General features: G+C 39.4%; 1 protein-coding gene and 1 pseudogene across 4 annotated transcripts in view; both read right to left on the bottom strand.

The window, feature by feature from the left end:
• The window catches only part of BACH2 (BTB domain and CNC homolog 2), a 348,609-nt gene that overhangs the window by 69,824 nt on the left and 260,528 nt on the right, over positions 1–18,257 (bottom strand). For all 4 annotated transcript variants that reach the window (XM_057311189.1, XM_057311190.1, XM_044388879.3 and 1 more), the window contains one exon: positions 5,660–5,914. In XM_057311189.1, the coding sequence (XP_057167172.1) occupies positions 5,660–5,914 (255 nt within the window). The remainder of the gene's footprint in view (positions 1–5,659; positions 5,915–18,257) is intronic.
• On the bottom strand, positions 15,015–16,421 carry LOC113264672 (mitochondrial carrier homolog 2-like; annotated as a pseudogene).

Below are 18,257 nucleotides of genomic sequence, written 5' to 3'. Positions count from 1 at the left end.
TCCCAAAGTTACACTCAGGCTAAGAACACTGTTGGCAACATCTGCTACAGTGCTAAGGACTTTCTGTAGTATTACACACTGAAAAGACTGTCCAAAGATAATCATGACGATCTTATTGCTTCTTTAAAAGACTGGACCTAAGCCATCCCAGAGACATTAACAGCTTTCATCTCTTCTAAAAACTTTCAGTCAAGAAGATTCTATAATTTCCTCATTGGTCTCTGTGCTTGGCAGTACTACTGCGGAACATTCTTTGTTGCACCCCGTGGTTAAGACTTAACAACAAATGCCTTTGCTTCAGAATCCTTCTGGGTCAGTTTTCCTTTTTGTGTAGAACTGAAAAAATGAGATCTGCCCTAAAATGTTGAGAGAGGGAGAGAAGTGAAAGAGAGAGAAAGCAAAAGACAGAGACAGAAAGTGAGAGAGCCAAAGTTGGAAATATATTTATACCTAAGAAAGCATGTGGTCCACCTGAAGGGGCATACTTACACCCTACCCAATAGCTATTCTCTGCATGAAACCTCCCCCTTTGCTAGAGGGTGAAAGACCATGGGCGGTGAGCCCAAAGAAAGGTGGTAGAGATTTGGCAATAACATTTTTTCCCTCCCCTTGTTTTAAAAATATTTATGTATTTTTCACAAATAGAAATTATATATACTTAAAGTATACAATGCGATGTTTTGATATGTGTATATATACTGTGCAGTGATTACCACAATCAACTAATTAACCTATCTATCACCTCCCATGGTTATCTGTGTGTGTGTGTAATTTGACATTTTTTAGATGCCACATGTAGTGAGATCCTACAATATTTGTCTTTCTACGTCTGGCTTGCACTTAGCGTAATGTCCTCCAGGTTTATTCATGGTGCTGCAAACAGCAGGATTTCTTTCCTTTCCTGAATACTGTTCACACACACAGTACCTGTTCTTTATCCAGTCACCTGTCAATAGACGAGTTGTTTTCACATCTGGGCTATTGTGACTAATGCTGCAGTGAACACGGGAGTGCAGATATCTCTTTGAGATAGTGGTTATATTTCCTTCAGATATATATCCAAAAACGGTATTGCTGGATCACCTGGGAGTTCTATTTTTAATTTTTTGAGGAACCTCCATCCTATTTCCACAGTGGCTGTACCGATTTACACTCCCACCAACAGTGCACAAGGGCTGGTTCCCTTTTCTCCACATCCTCGCCAATACTGGTTATCTTTTGACTTTTTGATAATAGATCTTGGCGATAACCTCTTAACAGCCACTCTTCCTCTGGCATTCTGGGAGAGAGCCAAGCAGCCCCATAAGGATGGGGCTGAGAGGCAAACCCACTGTGGGCTCCATGTCTTCTAAGGAAGCACACCCTGTTCCTGCCCTCTGTACTCGACACACCATAAGACTGAACTTCAGGGTTATGATGCCACTTCCAGCATGGTTGGCATCCAGCCCAAAATGGTCTCCATGACTACAGCTAAGGAGGTGTTTGTTGAGCCAACTTTAATACTAATGAGCAGTGTAGTAACGGCCTTGCAATGCTTGGCACATCGACCACTTTCTCTTCATCTCTTAGCACAAAATACACTTACTAATTATAAACTAAATGATCTGTTTAATTATTTAACCAAAGTACTAAGTACAATGCCTTATGTCTTACTTTTTGCTGATACACATTCTTGGGTGTGTTTTTCAATAGGGAGCCAACACTCAAGTCATATAAACTCTAGGGACTATCTGTCATTCCACTTTAGAAAAAGAGAGAGAGAGAAAAAAAAAAAAAGAAAACAGAAAAGAAAAAAGAAGAAAGAAAAAAAGAGAGAGAGAGAAAAAAAAAAAGAAGAGCAAGACATTTCAATTCAATTACTCCTTGACTTCCAGAAGGAGGCCTCTATTATTTGTTTTGCTCCCTTTTAGTTTAGAGGCTATACTGGGCACTGTGAGTGCGGCTCTAATTTTCTAGTAAGAGCACTGCCCATGGGGAGTCAGGATTTTGGGGTAGAACTGCACAACTGGACAACTAGATACCAGAGCTGGGTTTGGCCTAAACTGACCAAGTAGGAGAGTGGGAGGGGCAGCAGTATGTATCTGGAAGTTTCTCAGTCCAAGAAAGAGCTTTCAGACCAGCCATGAGGGGCCCCTGAGAAGCACAGAGGCTGGCTGGCTAGGAAGTGTAGAGGTGGGCCAAGTGTGAACAAGGCTGGGACAAACCAGAAGTTGATTTGAACTTGGTGACAGGATAACGATGAGGTTTAAAATTTTCCAAGGAGCTAATCAAATGTTTTTTCTTTTTTTTTTTTTAAGATTTTATTTATTTATTTGACAGAGAGAGAGAGAGAGAATAAGTAGGCAGAGCGGCAGGCAGAGGGAGAGGGAGAAGCAGGCTCCCCACTGGGCAAGGAGCCCAACACGGGGCTCGATCCCAGGACCTGGGATCATGACCTGAGCCGAAGGCAGATGCTTAATCGACTGAGCCATCCAGGTGCAAATGTTTTTTCTTACATCATATGAACTGAATGCCAATTAGTTCCAAGCAGCTACTTTCCATTTCTATCCCAATGTTTGGGATGTTTGCTTATTCACTACTTAATTCAAATTCTAAAGTCATTCACTGAGCTAAGAGGGACAATGACTGCAGAGCCTGCAAGGACACTTTAGTGTGCACACAAGGAGAGGAAAACAATGCTTAGCACTTGGGGCCACAGGAGGGGGCTCTGAGCAGAGGGAGTGGGATCTTGGAAGGAGGCCTCAGAAGCAATTACAGGTCCACAAAGGAAAATGCCACAGTGGCTGGCTTGCATGCCCCATCGGCAAGATACTTAAAGCTGGGTTACTGACAATATGAATTCATGTTTCATAGGACAGAAAAAAAAATCTGGTTATATCTGAAGGTTTCAGGTACCCGAGCACCAGGTTTTAATGGTTTGGAAATGTAGATAATGTAGAAACAGCAGTCATTTTACATGACTAGGAAGAAAGAAAATCAACACATTGCAAATTCCCAGTGAGCTAAAACACAAACAAGCAAAAAGGCCCCATAGCAGATTTTTGTGTGATGTCTATACAATGTGTCTCTTGCTCTCAAGAGTCCCTAACGCTGGGGCGCCTGGGTAGCTCAGTTGGTTGAGCACCTGACTCTTGATTTCGGCTCAGGTCATGATCTCAGGATCTTGAGGTCAAGCCCCTGAGTAAGGCTCTGTGCTCATCGGGGAGTCTGCTTGAGATTCTTTCCTTCTGCCCCTCCCTCTGCACTCTCTCTCTCTCAAATAAATAAATAAATCTTAAAAAAAAAAAAAGAGTCCCTAATGCCAAGGAAATAAGTGATTATCAGGGATTCGATCTAAAGAAACTTTTAGTTATGACATATGCATTTATATCCTGGTTTCCTTTCAATTTTACTGTCTTGGTATTGTATTATGATGAATAATTCAAGGATTCCAGAGTTTTAGGGGTTTTTATAGGTAGAAACTAGGGCTCAGAGAGAGGTTTAAGTGACTAGATCAGGATCCCAGAGCTAACTGGGGGCAGGCCAGGGTTTAGGGCACATGGTCCCAGAAGTCTCGAGATGGGGCCAATAGTTACTGAAGAGAGACTAAATTACATAAAATATGATTTTCATTTTACATATATATACATATATATATATATTATTTATTTATTTATTTATTTACTTATTTACTTATTTGACAGAGAGAGAGACAGCCAGCGAGAGAGGGAACACAAGCAGGGGGAGTAGGAGAGGAAGAAGCAGGCTCCCAGCAGAGAAGCCTGATGTGGGGCTCAATTCCAGAACACTGGGATCACGCCCTGAGCCGAAGGCAGATGCTTAACGACAGCGCCACCCAGGCGCCCCCATTCTAAATATATTTTAATATAACCTAAATTTTGAAAATCAGTAAAAAACATATAAATGAAATAACTCTCAAACAGATATAAATAATAAATTAACTATAAGCTCCATCCTCTCCCCAAGATCATTTTGGATAATTGAAAGTTTTCCAAATATTTCCAGGGAATTCCAGAATTGGAATACATTGCAAAGTCACTCTTGCTGCCCATCTAGAGGAGAAAGGGTCTTGGGTTTGATGAATGCCTACTATGGGGCAGAGACCACGCTGAGAACTACGCTCATCGTCTCCCCTAGTGCCGGGTTCAACATTCGCCCACTGATGTGGCTGAGGACAACCCTGCTCCGGGTCCCGCCACGGCTGCCATTCCCTGGCCTTCGCACACTAGTTGGTACATAAGCTGCCCTCCCTACACCAGCCCTGAGTACATTATCTGCAACCAATGTGTCCTTTTGCCTCTGGTATCAGGATCTTTCTAGTTATCTAGTTCGCAGGGGTGTGAGGAGTGGTACTGGAGCCTTTCATGTGGGTACGTAAAAAAGAAGAATGTGAAACTGCTGAGTGCTTATGCAGTTCTTACTATTAGCTGGGCACTCTCTTGTTCTGCAGGGCTGGATCCGGTGACCCTCTCTGACCCCTGTGACTTGGTTGCATGTTTGTTTTTTATGTTGAATTTGGGTGCCTTTCCGTGGAGCAGGTGCTTGTCCCACCACATCCTAGTATCTTATATGCATCCTGCTTTATTCATTTATATTATTTGCCAGGCCTCTGGAGGCACTTGGGCTTGTGACCCCTGGGATCTAATGTTAGTTGTACTCATTAACACCTCACGTCAGGGTCATGGAGTCTCTGGTATTTTTCCGAGTTGCTATGAAAAGCTGCTTAGTTGCTGTGGGTCACTGCACAATGCTGGGGCTCCAGTCACGTAGATTATGGATTTGAGTTGTACTTTTGGGAACTGTGCAGTGCACAGCCTGCACAACTGTTAGTGGTGGCCCTAGTGTCATACACTGTACGCACAGCGAAAGTTTCTGGACCTGAACACAAAGCGTAAAGCTGCCCAGGGTTAGCCTTGGTCCCAAGCTAATGAAAGGGAGAGAAGATGATGGAAAGAGAGGAACTGTATACACAGTTCAAAGGTGACCAATCTAATGTTTTGTCATTATGAAGCCCATCTTTTAAGTTCTTGCTAACTTAGGCCATCTCAATAGAACGGGTCCGGCTACTAGTGTCCCTACAGTACAGATATAACTGTACTCATTGAAGTAATTAAGAAACACGAGTAGGGTATTTTCAACAATGGTGAGAAAAGCACATTTGCACTTCTTAGAATCCTACTATATTAACTGTGAAAATTACTGATTGCTTTTACTTTTCCCCCAAGCAAGGAAGGTGCTGTGAATACTCTCATTCTTTTACTCTCAAGGGAAACCAAGTGCTCCTTCAACCATCTGAAAGAGAAAAATCATAGCCACAGTCCCAGTGACTCAGATCCCACATCTAGGACTGTAACAAACTTTGGCTCTACTACTCAAAACCTGAAGAGTAAGTGAACTAGAAACTACGCGTGGCTGTGAGCCACAGGTGAGGTGAGGTTCCCTGACGGAAAGACGCTCTGCTCAGATTCACGCGTCTGAGATTTTAAGTGCATCAAACAGAAACTGGCTACGCCACAAACCTAACAGTGTTGGTGACCTGGACATCAGCGCCTGAGCAGGAATGGGGCCCAGGGTCCACCCTCTAGCGTCTAGTCAGCCAACTGTCGACAGGGTAATAAACCTCCACGAGCAAGCACACGAGCGAACCAATCTACTGTACCTCCTCAGGCAAGCTGACCACCAAGTCATGCTTCGTCTGTCCAACCAGCGCCTGCCAGAAGTATTCACTGCATGCGGCCAGCACAGCCCGGTGGGCCCGGAACTCCTTCCTCTCCACGATCAGAGTCACGTCACAGAGAATATCCTTTTTCCGCTGGTCATTGAGGCCCAGCAGGATGTTGGTGCAGTGGACTGTGGACTCATACACATACATGGGGGAGTCAGGCTTCTCATCCACAGACATGCCGTTCACACCCTGAAAGAAAGAAAGGCGGGGTCACCAGAGCTACCTGAGTCAGATACGGAAGGTGAGAAGAACGCCCCAGTTCCTGTGTCCCACGGCCATGAGCCAGACAAAAAGGAGAACTGTCCATTAGCATAGTCATGCTCAGCATAATGAGCTCAGAAAACATATTTGGAAAGTCACCTTCAATGGCTGACTTTTTTTTTTAATGTTTTTTTATTATATTATGTTAGTCACCATACAGTACATCCCCGGTTTCCGATGTAAAGTTCGATGATTCATTAGTTGCGTATAACACCCAGCGCACCATGCAATACGTGCCCTCCTTACTACCCATCACCAGTCTATCCCAATCCCCCACCCCCCTCCCCTCTGACGCCCTCAGTTTGTTTCCCATAGTCCATAGTCTCTCATGCAATGGCTGACTTTTATCCTTTCCATTTACTGTGTCCTTTTACCCTGCGGAAACAAAGCCAGGTCTCTTCATAAAACACCCAAAACCTTTAAAACACATACCTAAAACTTGGTAGTTTTGATTTTGTTAGCTGACTGAAAAAGGAACCTCCACATATACATGGTCCCAATTCAAGTATTGATTGAGCTTTGTGTTAAGGGGAGAAATGAATCATTTTGAAGCATTTGCAATGCCCTCTTGATGAAGTACACATAAGCTCCTAGGTTGAACTAAGATGCCGAGCAGAATAAATTTCTAATCACAATACGTAATTGGACCAGTAAAGTAAAGTGTATGTGTACTGGAGAGTCCATAGAGCCAGCTATCACAGGTGTCCTCCGCCACTTCAAGACCAAGCCCAGCCAACAGAACGCTGTCGTTGCTCACGAAAAGCTCTTGAAAAGAAGTGGACTTGTGCTGTCGTTATCTCAGCAGACTTGATATACATCCTCTTTAAGGAAACACAATATATCACGTTAAGAGTCATAAAAAAGATGTATTCCACAGTGAAGATTACTTTTACAAAAGGGTTCTTTGCTTCAAGAAGTATCCACTGATGTACTTTAAAAAGGAGTAGCTGTAATTAATTTACATAAGATGGTTTTTCAGGAATGTCTACTACTAGTATGAATTCCATAAAGTTTTACTTTCCTTCTGGCTTCGTTCTGATTTCTTTTAAGAACTTTAACCCACAATAAATTGCTTATATTTATAGTGGGTAGTTTGATATGTTCTAGTATATATTTGCAACTGTGAAACCATCATCACGATCAAGACAGGGAACATACACGACATCACCCAAAAAATCTCTCTATGCCTCTTAATAGTCCTTCCCTTGCACTTCTCTGTACCCGCCCCCACGCCCCCCACCAAAACCACAGGTCTGCTTTTTGACACTATATATTAGTTTGTATTTTCTATATTTTATGTAAATGGAATCATACAGATTCTATTTTTTTGTGTCTGGCTTCTTTTACTCAGCATGGTTAGTTTGCAATTCACCCATGTTGTTGCGTGCATCAAATGGTTGCTCCTTTATTGCTGAGTAGTGTTCCACTGTATGGATACAGCATGATTTTTTTATCCATTCATTTATTGGTGGATGTTTGTTTCCAGTTTTGGGCTATTACAAATAAAGCTGCTATGAATTAGTGTATAAATCTCTCCATGAACATACGCTTTCATATCTCTTGTGTAAATTCCTAGGGATAGAATGGATGGATCATTTGGTAAGTGTAAGTCTAACTTTTTTTTTATGATATGTTAGTGACCACACAGTACATCATTAGCTTTTGATGTTCCATGATTCATTGTTTGCGTATAACACCCAGTGCTCCATGCCTAACTTTTGGAGAGACTATCCCTGTTTTCTACAGTGGTTGTAGCATTTCACATTTCAACAACAGTGTGTGAGTTCCAGTTCTTTCACATTCTTGCCACCACTTGTTATACTCAGTCTTTCTAATTTTAGCCATTCTTGTAAGTATACCATGGTATCTCTTTGAGGTTTTAATTTGCTTTTCTCTAATGACTGAAGATGCTGAGCTTCTTTCATGTGCTTATTTGCCATCTATTTACCTACCTTCCTTGGAGAGATGTGTATTCAGATTCTTGCCCATTTTCTACTGGTCTGTTTCCTTATTACTGAGTTTTGAGCATTCTTTACATACCCTGAATAGAAGTCCTTTATCAGATATGTGATTTGCAGGTATTTTCTCCAAGTCTGTAGCTTGTCTTTTCATTCTCTTAACAGTATTTTTCGAAGAGTGGAAAGTCTTCATCTGATGAAGGCCAGTCAAGCAATTTTTTCTTTTATGGATCATGCTTTTGGTGGTTTAAAAAATCTTTGCCTAGGGGCACCTGGGTGGCTCAGTCATTAAGCGTCTGCCTTTGGCTCAGGGCGTGATCTGGGATCGAGCCCCACATCAGGCTCCTCCACTAGGAGCCTGCTTCTTCCTCTCCCACTCCCTCTGCTTGTGTTCCCTCTCTCGCTGGCTGTCTCTCTCTGTCAAATAAATAAATAAAATCTTTAAAAAAAGTAAAAAATCTTTGCCTAAACCATGGTCATATCTTTTTTTCAGATTTATACCTAGATACTACTATTTTAATATGATTATAAATTAGTTTGCTTTTTAATTTAAACTTTTGATTTTTCATTGCTAGTATACAGTAATATAAATTATTTTGGTGTATTGATCTTGTATCCTGCAGTTTTGCCTAACTTGCTAATTAGTTCCCACAGCCTTTTTTTGGAGGGGTACATAACATAGATTTTCTAAAATATACATGTTGTCTGTGAATGAAGACATTTTACTTCCTTTCTAATCTGAATGATTTCAATGTCTTTTTCTTGCCTTACTGCATTGGCTAAAACCTCTAGTGCAATGTTGAATAGAAGTGGTAAGAGCAAACATCCTTGCCTCGTTCCTGATGTTAGGGGAACACTTCATCCTTTCACTGTTATTTATGATGATGGTAGCTTTAGGTGCTTCATAGATGCACCTACTGAGCTGAGGAAATTTCTTTCTATTCCTACTTTGCTGGGAATTTCTTTTTTTAAAAAATCAGGAATGGATGCTGGAATTTGTTAAATGTGTATTCTGCACATATTGATAAGCACATAATTTTTCTTTATTAGCATGTTAATATGAATAATGATTGATTTTGTGTTTTTTTTTTTTTAAAGATTTTATTTATTTATTTGACAGAGATAGAGACAGCCAGCGAGAGAGGGAACACAAGCAGGGGGAGTGGGAGAGGAAGAAGCAGGCTCATAGCGGAGGAGCCTGATGTGGGGCTCGATCCCATAACGCCGGGATCACGCCCTGAGCCGAAGGCAGACGCTCAACCGCTGTGCCACCCAGGCGCCCCCCCTTTTTTTTTTTTTTTTAAAGATTTTATTTATTTATTTGATTTTGAATGTTCAATCTTGCATCTCTAAAATAAACTCCACTTGACTGTAATGTATTTGTCTTGTTATACTTTGTTGGATTCATTTTTTTTTTAACATTTTGCTAAGAATTTTTGCATCTATGCTCACGTGGGATATTAGTCTGTAGTTTTCTTTTCATATATATATTTTTAAGCAGGGTAATGCTGGTCTCACAAAATGAGTTGGAAAATATTTCTTCCTCCTCAGTTTTCTAGAAGACTTTTTGTAGAATTGGTATCATTGATTCCTTAAATATTCAGTAGAATTTACCTGTGACGTCTCCTTCCCCTGGAGTTTTAACTATAAATTCATTTAAAAAAAAATCATCAAATTCATTGGCACAAAATTGTACATAATATTTCCTTATTTTCCTTTTAATATCAGTGGAATCTGTATTGAAGCTCACGTTCCCAATATTGGGAATTTGTGTCATCTTTCTTTCTTTTCTGATCAGTTTGGCTAGAGGTTTGTAAATTTTATCAATGTTCCCAAGGAACTAGCTTTTTGTTAAATTGATTTTCTTATTGTTCTGTTTTCTATTACATTGATTTCTGATCTCATTGTTGTACCCTTTCTTCTGCTTACTTTAGGCTTTAATTTGCTCTTATTTTTTATTACCTTTTATTATTTTTTAAATTTTATTTTAATTCTAGTATAGTTAACATACAGTGTTATATTAGTTTCAGGTGTAAAATAGTTTTTCAACAATTGTATGTATTGTATACTCAGTATTCATCATGTTAAGTGTACTCTTAAATCCCTTCACCTATTTCACCCATTCCCCCATCCCCTTACCTCCCCTCTGATAACCATCAGCTTGTTCTCTATAGTTAGGTATCCTTTTTTGGTTTGTCTCTTTTTTTTTCTTTGTTCATTTGTTTTGTTTCTTAAACTCCACATATGAATGCAATCATATGGCATTTCTTTCTCTGACTTATTTCCATAGCATTAGACTCTGTAGATCTATCCATGTTATTGCAAATGGAGAGATTTCATTCTTTTTTATGGCTGAGTAATATTTCACATACACCCCCACCCCCCACATGCACAGCTTTATCCATTCATCTAGTGATAGAGACTTGGGCTGCATCCACAATTTGGCTATTGTAAATTGTGCTGCAAAAAACATAGGGGTGCATATATCCTTTTGAATTAGTGTTTTCATATTCTTTGGGAAAATACACAGTAATGGAATTACTGGATCATATGGTAGTTCTATTTTTAAATTTTTGAGGAACCTCCATAATGTTTTTCATAGTGGCTGCACCAGTTTGCTTTCCCACTGACAGTGCAAGAGGATTCCTTTTTCTTTTTTTTTTTTTTTAAGATTTTTTGTTTATTTATTTGACAGAGATAGAGACAGCCAGCGAGAGAGGGAACACAAGCAGGGGGAGTGGGAGAGGAAGAAGCAGGCTCATAGCGGAGGAGCCTGATGTGGGGCTCGATCCCACAACGCTGGCATCACGCCCTGAGCCGAAGGCGGACGCCCAACCGCTGTGCCACCCAGGCGCCCCGAGGATTCCTTTTTCTCCACCTCCTTGCCAACATGTGCTGTTTGTCGTGGTTTTGATTTTAGCCATTCTGATAGGTGTGAGGTGATATCTCATTGTCATTTTGATTTGCATTTCCTCAATAATCAGTGATGTTGAGCATCTATTCATGTCTGTTGTCCATCTGGATGTCTTTGGAGAAATGTCTGTTCATGTCTTTGGCCCATTTTTAAATCAGATTGGCTTTTGGGTGTTGAGTTTTATACGTTCTTTATAGATTTTGGATACTAATCTTTTATCAGATAAGTCATTTGTAAATATCTTCTCCCATTCAGTAGGCTGTTTTTCAGTTTTGTTGACTCTTTCTTTGCTGTGCAGAAGCGTTTTGTTTTGATGTAGTCTCAATAGTTTATTTTTGCTTTTGTTTCCCTTGCCTCAGGAGACATATCTAGAAATATGTTGCTAAGGCTGATGTCAGAGAAATTACTGCCTGTGCTCTCTTCTAGGATATTCACAGTGTTGGGTCTCACATTTAGGTCTTTAATCAATTTTGAGTTCATTTTTGTGTATGGTGTAAGAAAGTGGTCCAGTTTCATTCTTTTGCATTAGCTGTTCAGTTTTCCTAACACCATTTGCTGGAGAGACTGTCTTTTCCCATTGCGTATTCTCGCCTCGTTTGTCAATTAATTTACCATTAATTTGCTCTTCTTCTTCCAGTTTCAAAAGGTGGAAGTTGAGTTCATTGATCTGAGCTCTTTCATCTTTTCTAAGAAAAGCTTTAATGCTATACATTTCACTCTAAGTACTGCTTTAGCAACATCTCACAAGTTTTGAAATGCTGAGTTTTTATTTTCATTAATTTTAAAATGCTTTCTAATTTCCTTCTTTCTTTCTTAATGTATAAATTATTTGGAAATGTTGTTTAGTTTCCAAATGCTTGAAGGAATTTCCAGATATCTTTCTATTATTGTTTTCTGATCTAACTCCGTTGTGGTCAGAAAACAAACTTTGAATGACTTCAATCCTTTTAATTTATGGAGACTTGTCTTATATCCCAGAATATAATCTATCTTGGTAAATATTCCATATTTATTTGAAAGTTCTGTTGTTGGCTGGAGTGTTCTGTAAATATCAATTAAGTCAAGTTGTATAACAAATGTTGTTCAAATCTTCTTAACTAATTTTCTGTCCATGGGTTCTATCAAGGTATTGAGAAGAGTAGCTGAAATCTCGAACTATAATTGTAGATTTACCTATAGTTTTTGTTTCATGCAGTGTGAAATCCTGTTATTAGATGCATATGTGGTTAGAATTTTTATTTTCTCTTGATGTATTCATTCCTGTATCACAAAATGACCTTTTAATTCCTGGAAATATTATTTGCTTTGAAATCTAATTTGTCTGATATCAATAGTCATGTCAGCTTTTTTTGATTAGTGTTAGCATTAGTGTTAGCATCTTTCCCCCTACTTATCCTTTTAATCTATTTGTGTCTTTATATTTCAAGTGTACTTCTTGTAGGCAGCATATAGTCGAGTCTTACATTTAAAAAAAAAAATCAAGGGGTGCCTCAGTGGCACAGTCAGTTAAGCATCAGACTCTTAGTTTCAGCTCAGGTTGTGATCTCAGAGTCATGAGACTGAGCCCTGCATCGGGCTCCACTGCTTAACACTCTCCCTCCTCAACCCCTCCAGCCCCCCCCTCCCCCCGCCTCTCTAAAATAAATAAATCAGTCTTTAAAAAAATATCTGATAATCTCTGACTTTTAATTCGGGTACTTAAACCATTTATATTTAATGTTATTATTGACTTGGCGGGGTTCAAATATGCCATTTTGAAACTTGTTTTCTCTTTATCCCATCTGTTCTTTGTCCCCTTCCCCTCACTCTTTTGTTTTTATATTAATAGAATTTATTATAATTCAAGCTTATTCTCTTTATGGCCTGTTGTTTTGATATTTTATTGGTTACCTAGGTCTTATACTATGCTTCTTTAAATCATCACAAACTATCTTCGAATGATATTATACCACTTCATGTAGAGTATATGAATCTTACAATCGTATGCCTCCATTTCTCCCTTCTTGGTCATGCATTTTACTTCCACAAATGTTATAAAACCCACTACATTGTTTTATTTTTATTTAAACAATTATTTTTTACAGAGATTTAAATAACAAGAGAATAAAGTATACACACACACACACACACACACACACACACACACACACATTTTTCTTCTGCCTGAAGTACTTCCTTTAGTATGACTTGCAGTGTGGATATATTGGTGTCTTAGTCAGCCTGGGTTGTTATAGCAAAATAGTAGAAACGGGGCAGCACAAACAATAGGATTTCTTTCCCACAGTTCTTCAGTCTGGGAATTCCAAGATTAAGGTACCAGCTGATTTGGTTCTATGGTGAGGGCTCTCTTCTTGGCTTGTGGATAGCTGCCTTCTCACTGTCTTTGCACAGGGAAGAGGGACAGCTCTAGTCTCTCTTTGTCTTTTTATAAGGATACTAATCCCATCCTAGGGGTTCCATTCTCATGACTTCATCTAAATCTAATTGGGCTTTTGGTGGTGGACATAAGCATTCGATCCATCATAGTTGGTGATGAATTCTTTCAGTGTTTGTTTGTCTTAAGAAGTCTGCTGCCTTCATTTTTGAAAGTTATTTTTGTGGGGGATAGATTCTAGATTGACGATTCTTTTCTTTCCCGTACTTTGAAAAATGTCATTGCACTATCTTTTCATTTGCGTGGTTTCCAATGAAAAATCTGCCTTCGTCCTTATCTTTGTTCCTGTATATGTAATGTCTTTTTTCCTTCTAGCTACTTTTAAGATTCTTTCTTTATCACTTGTTTTGAGCAATTTGATTATGATGTGCGTTGGTGTAGTTTTTTCATGGTTTTTGAGCTTTTTGAATGGGTTCTCACCAAATTTGGAAGCATGTCAGACATTATTTATTTGACTACCTGAATGGAGACTATCTGAAATTGTCCCACAGCTCACAAATGTTCTGTACATTTTTCTTTCTGGTAGTCTTTTCTGTGTGTTTCATTCTGGACAGTTTTTATAGGTCTTCAAGTTCACTAATCCTTTCTTCTGCAATATCTAATCTGTCATTAATTCCTTTCACAGTAATTTTCATCTCAGAAATTATGGTTGTCACCTCTAAAAGTTCAATTTGGGTCTTTTTTATATCTCCCATGACTGTACTTAAGATATTCAATCACTCCTCTAACTTCTTGAACATTTGGAATACAGTTATAATAACTATTTCTGTCTGTTAATTCTAACATCTATGTCAATTCTGGGTTAGTTTTGATTGCTATCTCTCTTCATTGTGAGTCATATTTCCCTGCTTCTGTGCATGTCTGGAAATTTTTGATTGGAGCCAGACATTGTGAATTTTACCTTGTTGGATGCTTGATACTTGTGTGTTCTTATTAACATTCTTAAAATTTGTCCTAGGACTCAGCTGAGTTATATGGAGACTGTTCAGTCCTCTAGGTTTAGCTTTTGAGAGCTCTTAGGTGGGAACAGCAGCATTTAATCTAGAATTCCTTATTCCCCACTACTGATTCAAAACTCTTCTGAGTATTTTACCCAGTGCCCCTTGAATTATTGGTTTTCTAGTCTGGCTGGTAGGAAAGGTATTATTCCTGATCCTCTGTGAGCTCTGAGTACTGTTCCTTCTAAATGTTTTGGGTTTTTCTTTCCCCATTTTTGGTATTTTTCTCACACACATGTGCTAATGAGTACCCTACAGAATATTTAAGGGAAACCCTCTGCAGATCTCTGGAGTTTTCTCTCTGTGAAGCTCTCTCTTCTTTGCTACCTTGCTTTCTGAACTGTAGCCACCACAGTCTTTCCTGACTATTAGCTCTGTCTCCTCAACTCAGGAGTCAGCCAACATCTTCTTTGGTTTTTTTTTCCCCTACCATTATCTGGAAACACTCTGAAAACAGTAAGCTGGTCTCAGCTTGTTTTCCTTTTAGGGATCAATGTCCTTCATTGCTTGGTGTCCAATGTCTTGAAAAGTATTATTTGATATATTTTATTTTTATAGTTGCTTTAGGTGGGAGTAAATTTAGTAAATCTAGTACCTGTTACTCCATTTTGGCTAGAAGTAAAAACCCTGGATTTAATCTTTATGTTACAGTTACACTGAAAATGTTACAAACGATAATTTATCACTTTGCTAACTATATAGTGTAAACTTTGCTCTACTATAAATGATGATTTGTAATACCTCGTTTACAAAAATATTTCTGCGAAAAAGAACTTTCAGTTCTTTGAATTCCAATAAAAGATAAAGTATCTGTAAGCTTTATTACCCAGAATCATTTTTTATGCAATAAGAATAGCATTTTAAATGACACAATTCAGTTACAGTGACCGTAAGCCATGGAGCCAGACTGAGTTTGCATGGCTTCTGTCTTTATGACTAGTTAATTGCTGCCAAATTCTTTTTTACCTGGTAAGAAGACAAAGATTTTTTTTCCATTTTCTCAAGACTAAATGATTATTAAGAAAGCATACCACATTGTATAGAAATCAACATTATCTCCCACAGTTCAGTGCATCTGGGGCTATAGAAATGTCACTGTCCCTGCCCCATATCTTCAAATTAACATTCTCAGGTCACAATAATAAGTCTTCCCAAAGGGGGCCTTCTGGAAAAACAAGCTATTTCCTTGGCTCATATTTCCCTCTTTTTGTAGCATACACCAGCAGTCTATCCAAGAAGTTTATAAATTGGGGAGTAATGAGGGGATCCACCAGCAAGCTCACAGTTGTTGACAATCATAAGATTAGAGACAAGCACAAAGGGATAGGTCAATATACTGGCAAAACGTCCTGTGACACCATGGGAATAACTTCATTTTCCTCATGGTGGAAACCCCACTGTCCAGTGCATAGGTATTGATGAGGTAAGACCAGTGAGGGACAGAGCCACGAATAAATGATGTCACCTAGGAGGTGAGATATAAGACTCGCAAAAAATTCTAGGATGCCTCTTTATGACAGATGATTACTATGGAGTTACAAAGTCCACAGTACCTGGGTTCTCTGCCAATGATGTGTACCGCAGATCTTAGAGTGATCACATGGAAGGAATGTGTGAGGAGCATAGCAGCAAAAAGGGCCATCATCTCTCAAGACAACCTCGATAACTTGGTTGAAGGAAGGTGTGACTTCTTTCTGTACATTTCCAGGACCTAAATCCTGTAAAACTTTACCATGGACCACAGTTCCAAGGACTCCTGAACAAAGTCTTGGAGTTAACCCTGTAAATAGCTCATGCCTCCCATTGATGCTCACAATGTGCTGAGCATAACAAAACAGACCTGGAGGCTGACATACTTGCCACCCAAAAATATTTCATCCTATTGTTGGGGGAAGAGGCTCATATCCCACTTAGATGAACACCTTCACATACATGAGCTGCTGGGACAGGATGGTGAGATCAGAGCCCAAGAGCACTTGACTGGTCACAACTCCCATAAGGGCACATGGGAACCAAAGACAAATATTTTCTATTCTGGCATCTTTTACATGAAACGTTTTCAGGATTTTCTTATCTCCCATATAGGGTCTCAAGTCTGATTTATTTTCTTCATTCTTAGTTCTCAAATTATTACTCTTCTCCTAACACGTTCAGTTTTCTCAGTCTGTGGAAATTTATTTATTTAAATCACAATTTATTTAAATTACATGTAGCAGGCAGTACTCAAAATTAGGTAGAAAAATTAATGTTCTGCAATGTAAGTGTACACTTAATTCATAAAAAGCAGGAGATTTATAAAAGATATCTCATTTTTCTAATCCATTCATGGGTAATTAATATAAATGCACCTACACCAAGAAGAGAGGAGCTTGCTATAAAGGATACAAAGCCTTAAGTTCTTTAGTGAAACGTGAAATGAAAGAAAGCCAAAAGAGAAATGAAAGTGAGGTGCAGTGGAAGGAGGAGTATACCTCGGATCGAGGTCTTTTGATCCAGCTCTGGCACTGACCAGCTTTGTGGATTTTGGATAAATTGCCTAACTTTCTCTGGACCTGCTTCCCTATTTGTAAAATGAAAAGTCTGACCTAGAAGATCAGCAAATTTCTTACATATCTACAATTCTCTGAATCTTGGAGTCTGTAAAAGAAATACGTAATTGGTCACAGGCAACGGGTCTCTGTCACTTAGTTGAGAGAAGCTAGCTTTCTTTAGCCCTATAAAGACCATTCATACACCTTCTTCTATTGTTGTTGATGTTGTGTGGCTTCAAAGAAACTGCCTCTGCAGAGGGGGTTACAGGGATTGGGATGGACAACGTGAAGGAAAAAAACCAAAACTTTCTGGGAGAGAAGAAACTAGTACCCCAACCCCTGCTCTCATAGGGTCCAAGGTCTGTCTGGATAGAGACGGAGGAGAACAAGTAAGTCCCCTGAGGCGAAATTACCTTTCAGAAATGGAGAATCCAAATCTAGGAAGATGTTTTGGCACAACATGTGGTGCTAATGCTATTAGCTCTTTCAATCCTAGACATCTTAGCCCATAGGTTTGTTCTGGAACCTACAGCTGAGTAAGGGAGGATAAACTAAAAGAATTATGTCACCTGGAAACCTAGTGTGGTCCAAGTGGGAGCCTGACTGCTATACAGCAGCCCTGGATGAGAGTCTGCACCACCAGGTGGGGAGCAGTCATCAACAGTGGTGAAGCCAAGACAGTGCTGTGGGTGGACTCTCGGATTCCAGTTCATAACCAAGATAGTTTCTTTCTGGTCTAAGATATCTGGGGAAGAGAAGTCTCAAGGAATGATTCGATATCCTGCTATTAGGGCAGGTTTGGGAAAATAAAGGGGCTATGGTGATATATGCTCCCCGAGTCGATGAAGAGGCTATGATAGTCACATGATCATGGATGTCTGCCTTTTGGGTTAAACCTTCCAGAGAGTTTTAGAAGACACTTAAAACAGATTAGATCTGTTCATCAAATGGTATAATCTAAAAATCTATCATTCCCATGAAGCTGTTGCTAGACTTTAACCTGTCTGAGGATTTTCTTGCTTTTATTACATTATTCCTGGATAATCCTTCCTTATGCCATGCCAGCACCACTCTCTTCCTCTTGGCCTTTACATTCCCATTGGATCTTATCACACCCCTCACTGTTGGCCCCTCTTCAAGCATAATGGAACATACTGTTTCTTCTTCTTTTAGAAATCAGTCAGCTCTTCTCATCCTCTAATTATCATGGGTGCTCTTCTAGGAACTCCTTCCAATTTGTCTGTTTTTGACTCACCAATACCAACCTGAATTCCATTTCTCTTATCACTGTACTATGTCCCATTAAGTTTCTTTTTTTTTCCACTTGCCTTGCTAATATTAATTAAAAAACACTTTTCCCCCTAATGCAGCAAATCCTGAAATCTGCAGCAGGACCCATGGGATCTAAGAATGAAATACTTTGTAGTGAGTAACTG

Source organism: Ursus arctos, unplaced genomic scaffold (genome assembly GCF_023065955.2).
Source record: "Ursus arctos isolate Adak ecotype North America unplaced genomic scaffold, UrsArc2.0 scaffold_13, whole genome shotgun sequence".
Classification (NCBI taxonomy): domain Eukaryota; kingdom Metazoa; phylum Chordata; class Mammalia; order Carnivora; family Ursidae; genus Ursus; species Ursus arctos.
Note: the sequence above shows the minus strand (reverse complement) of the source record. Positions and strands in the feature narration are given on the sequence as shown.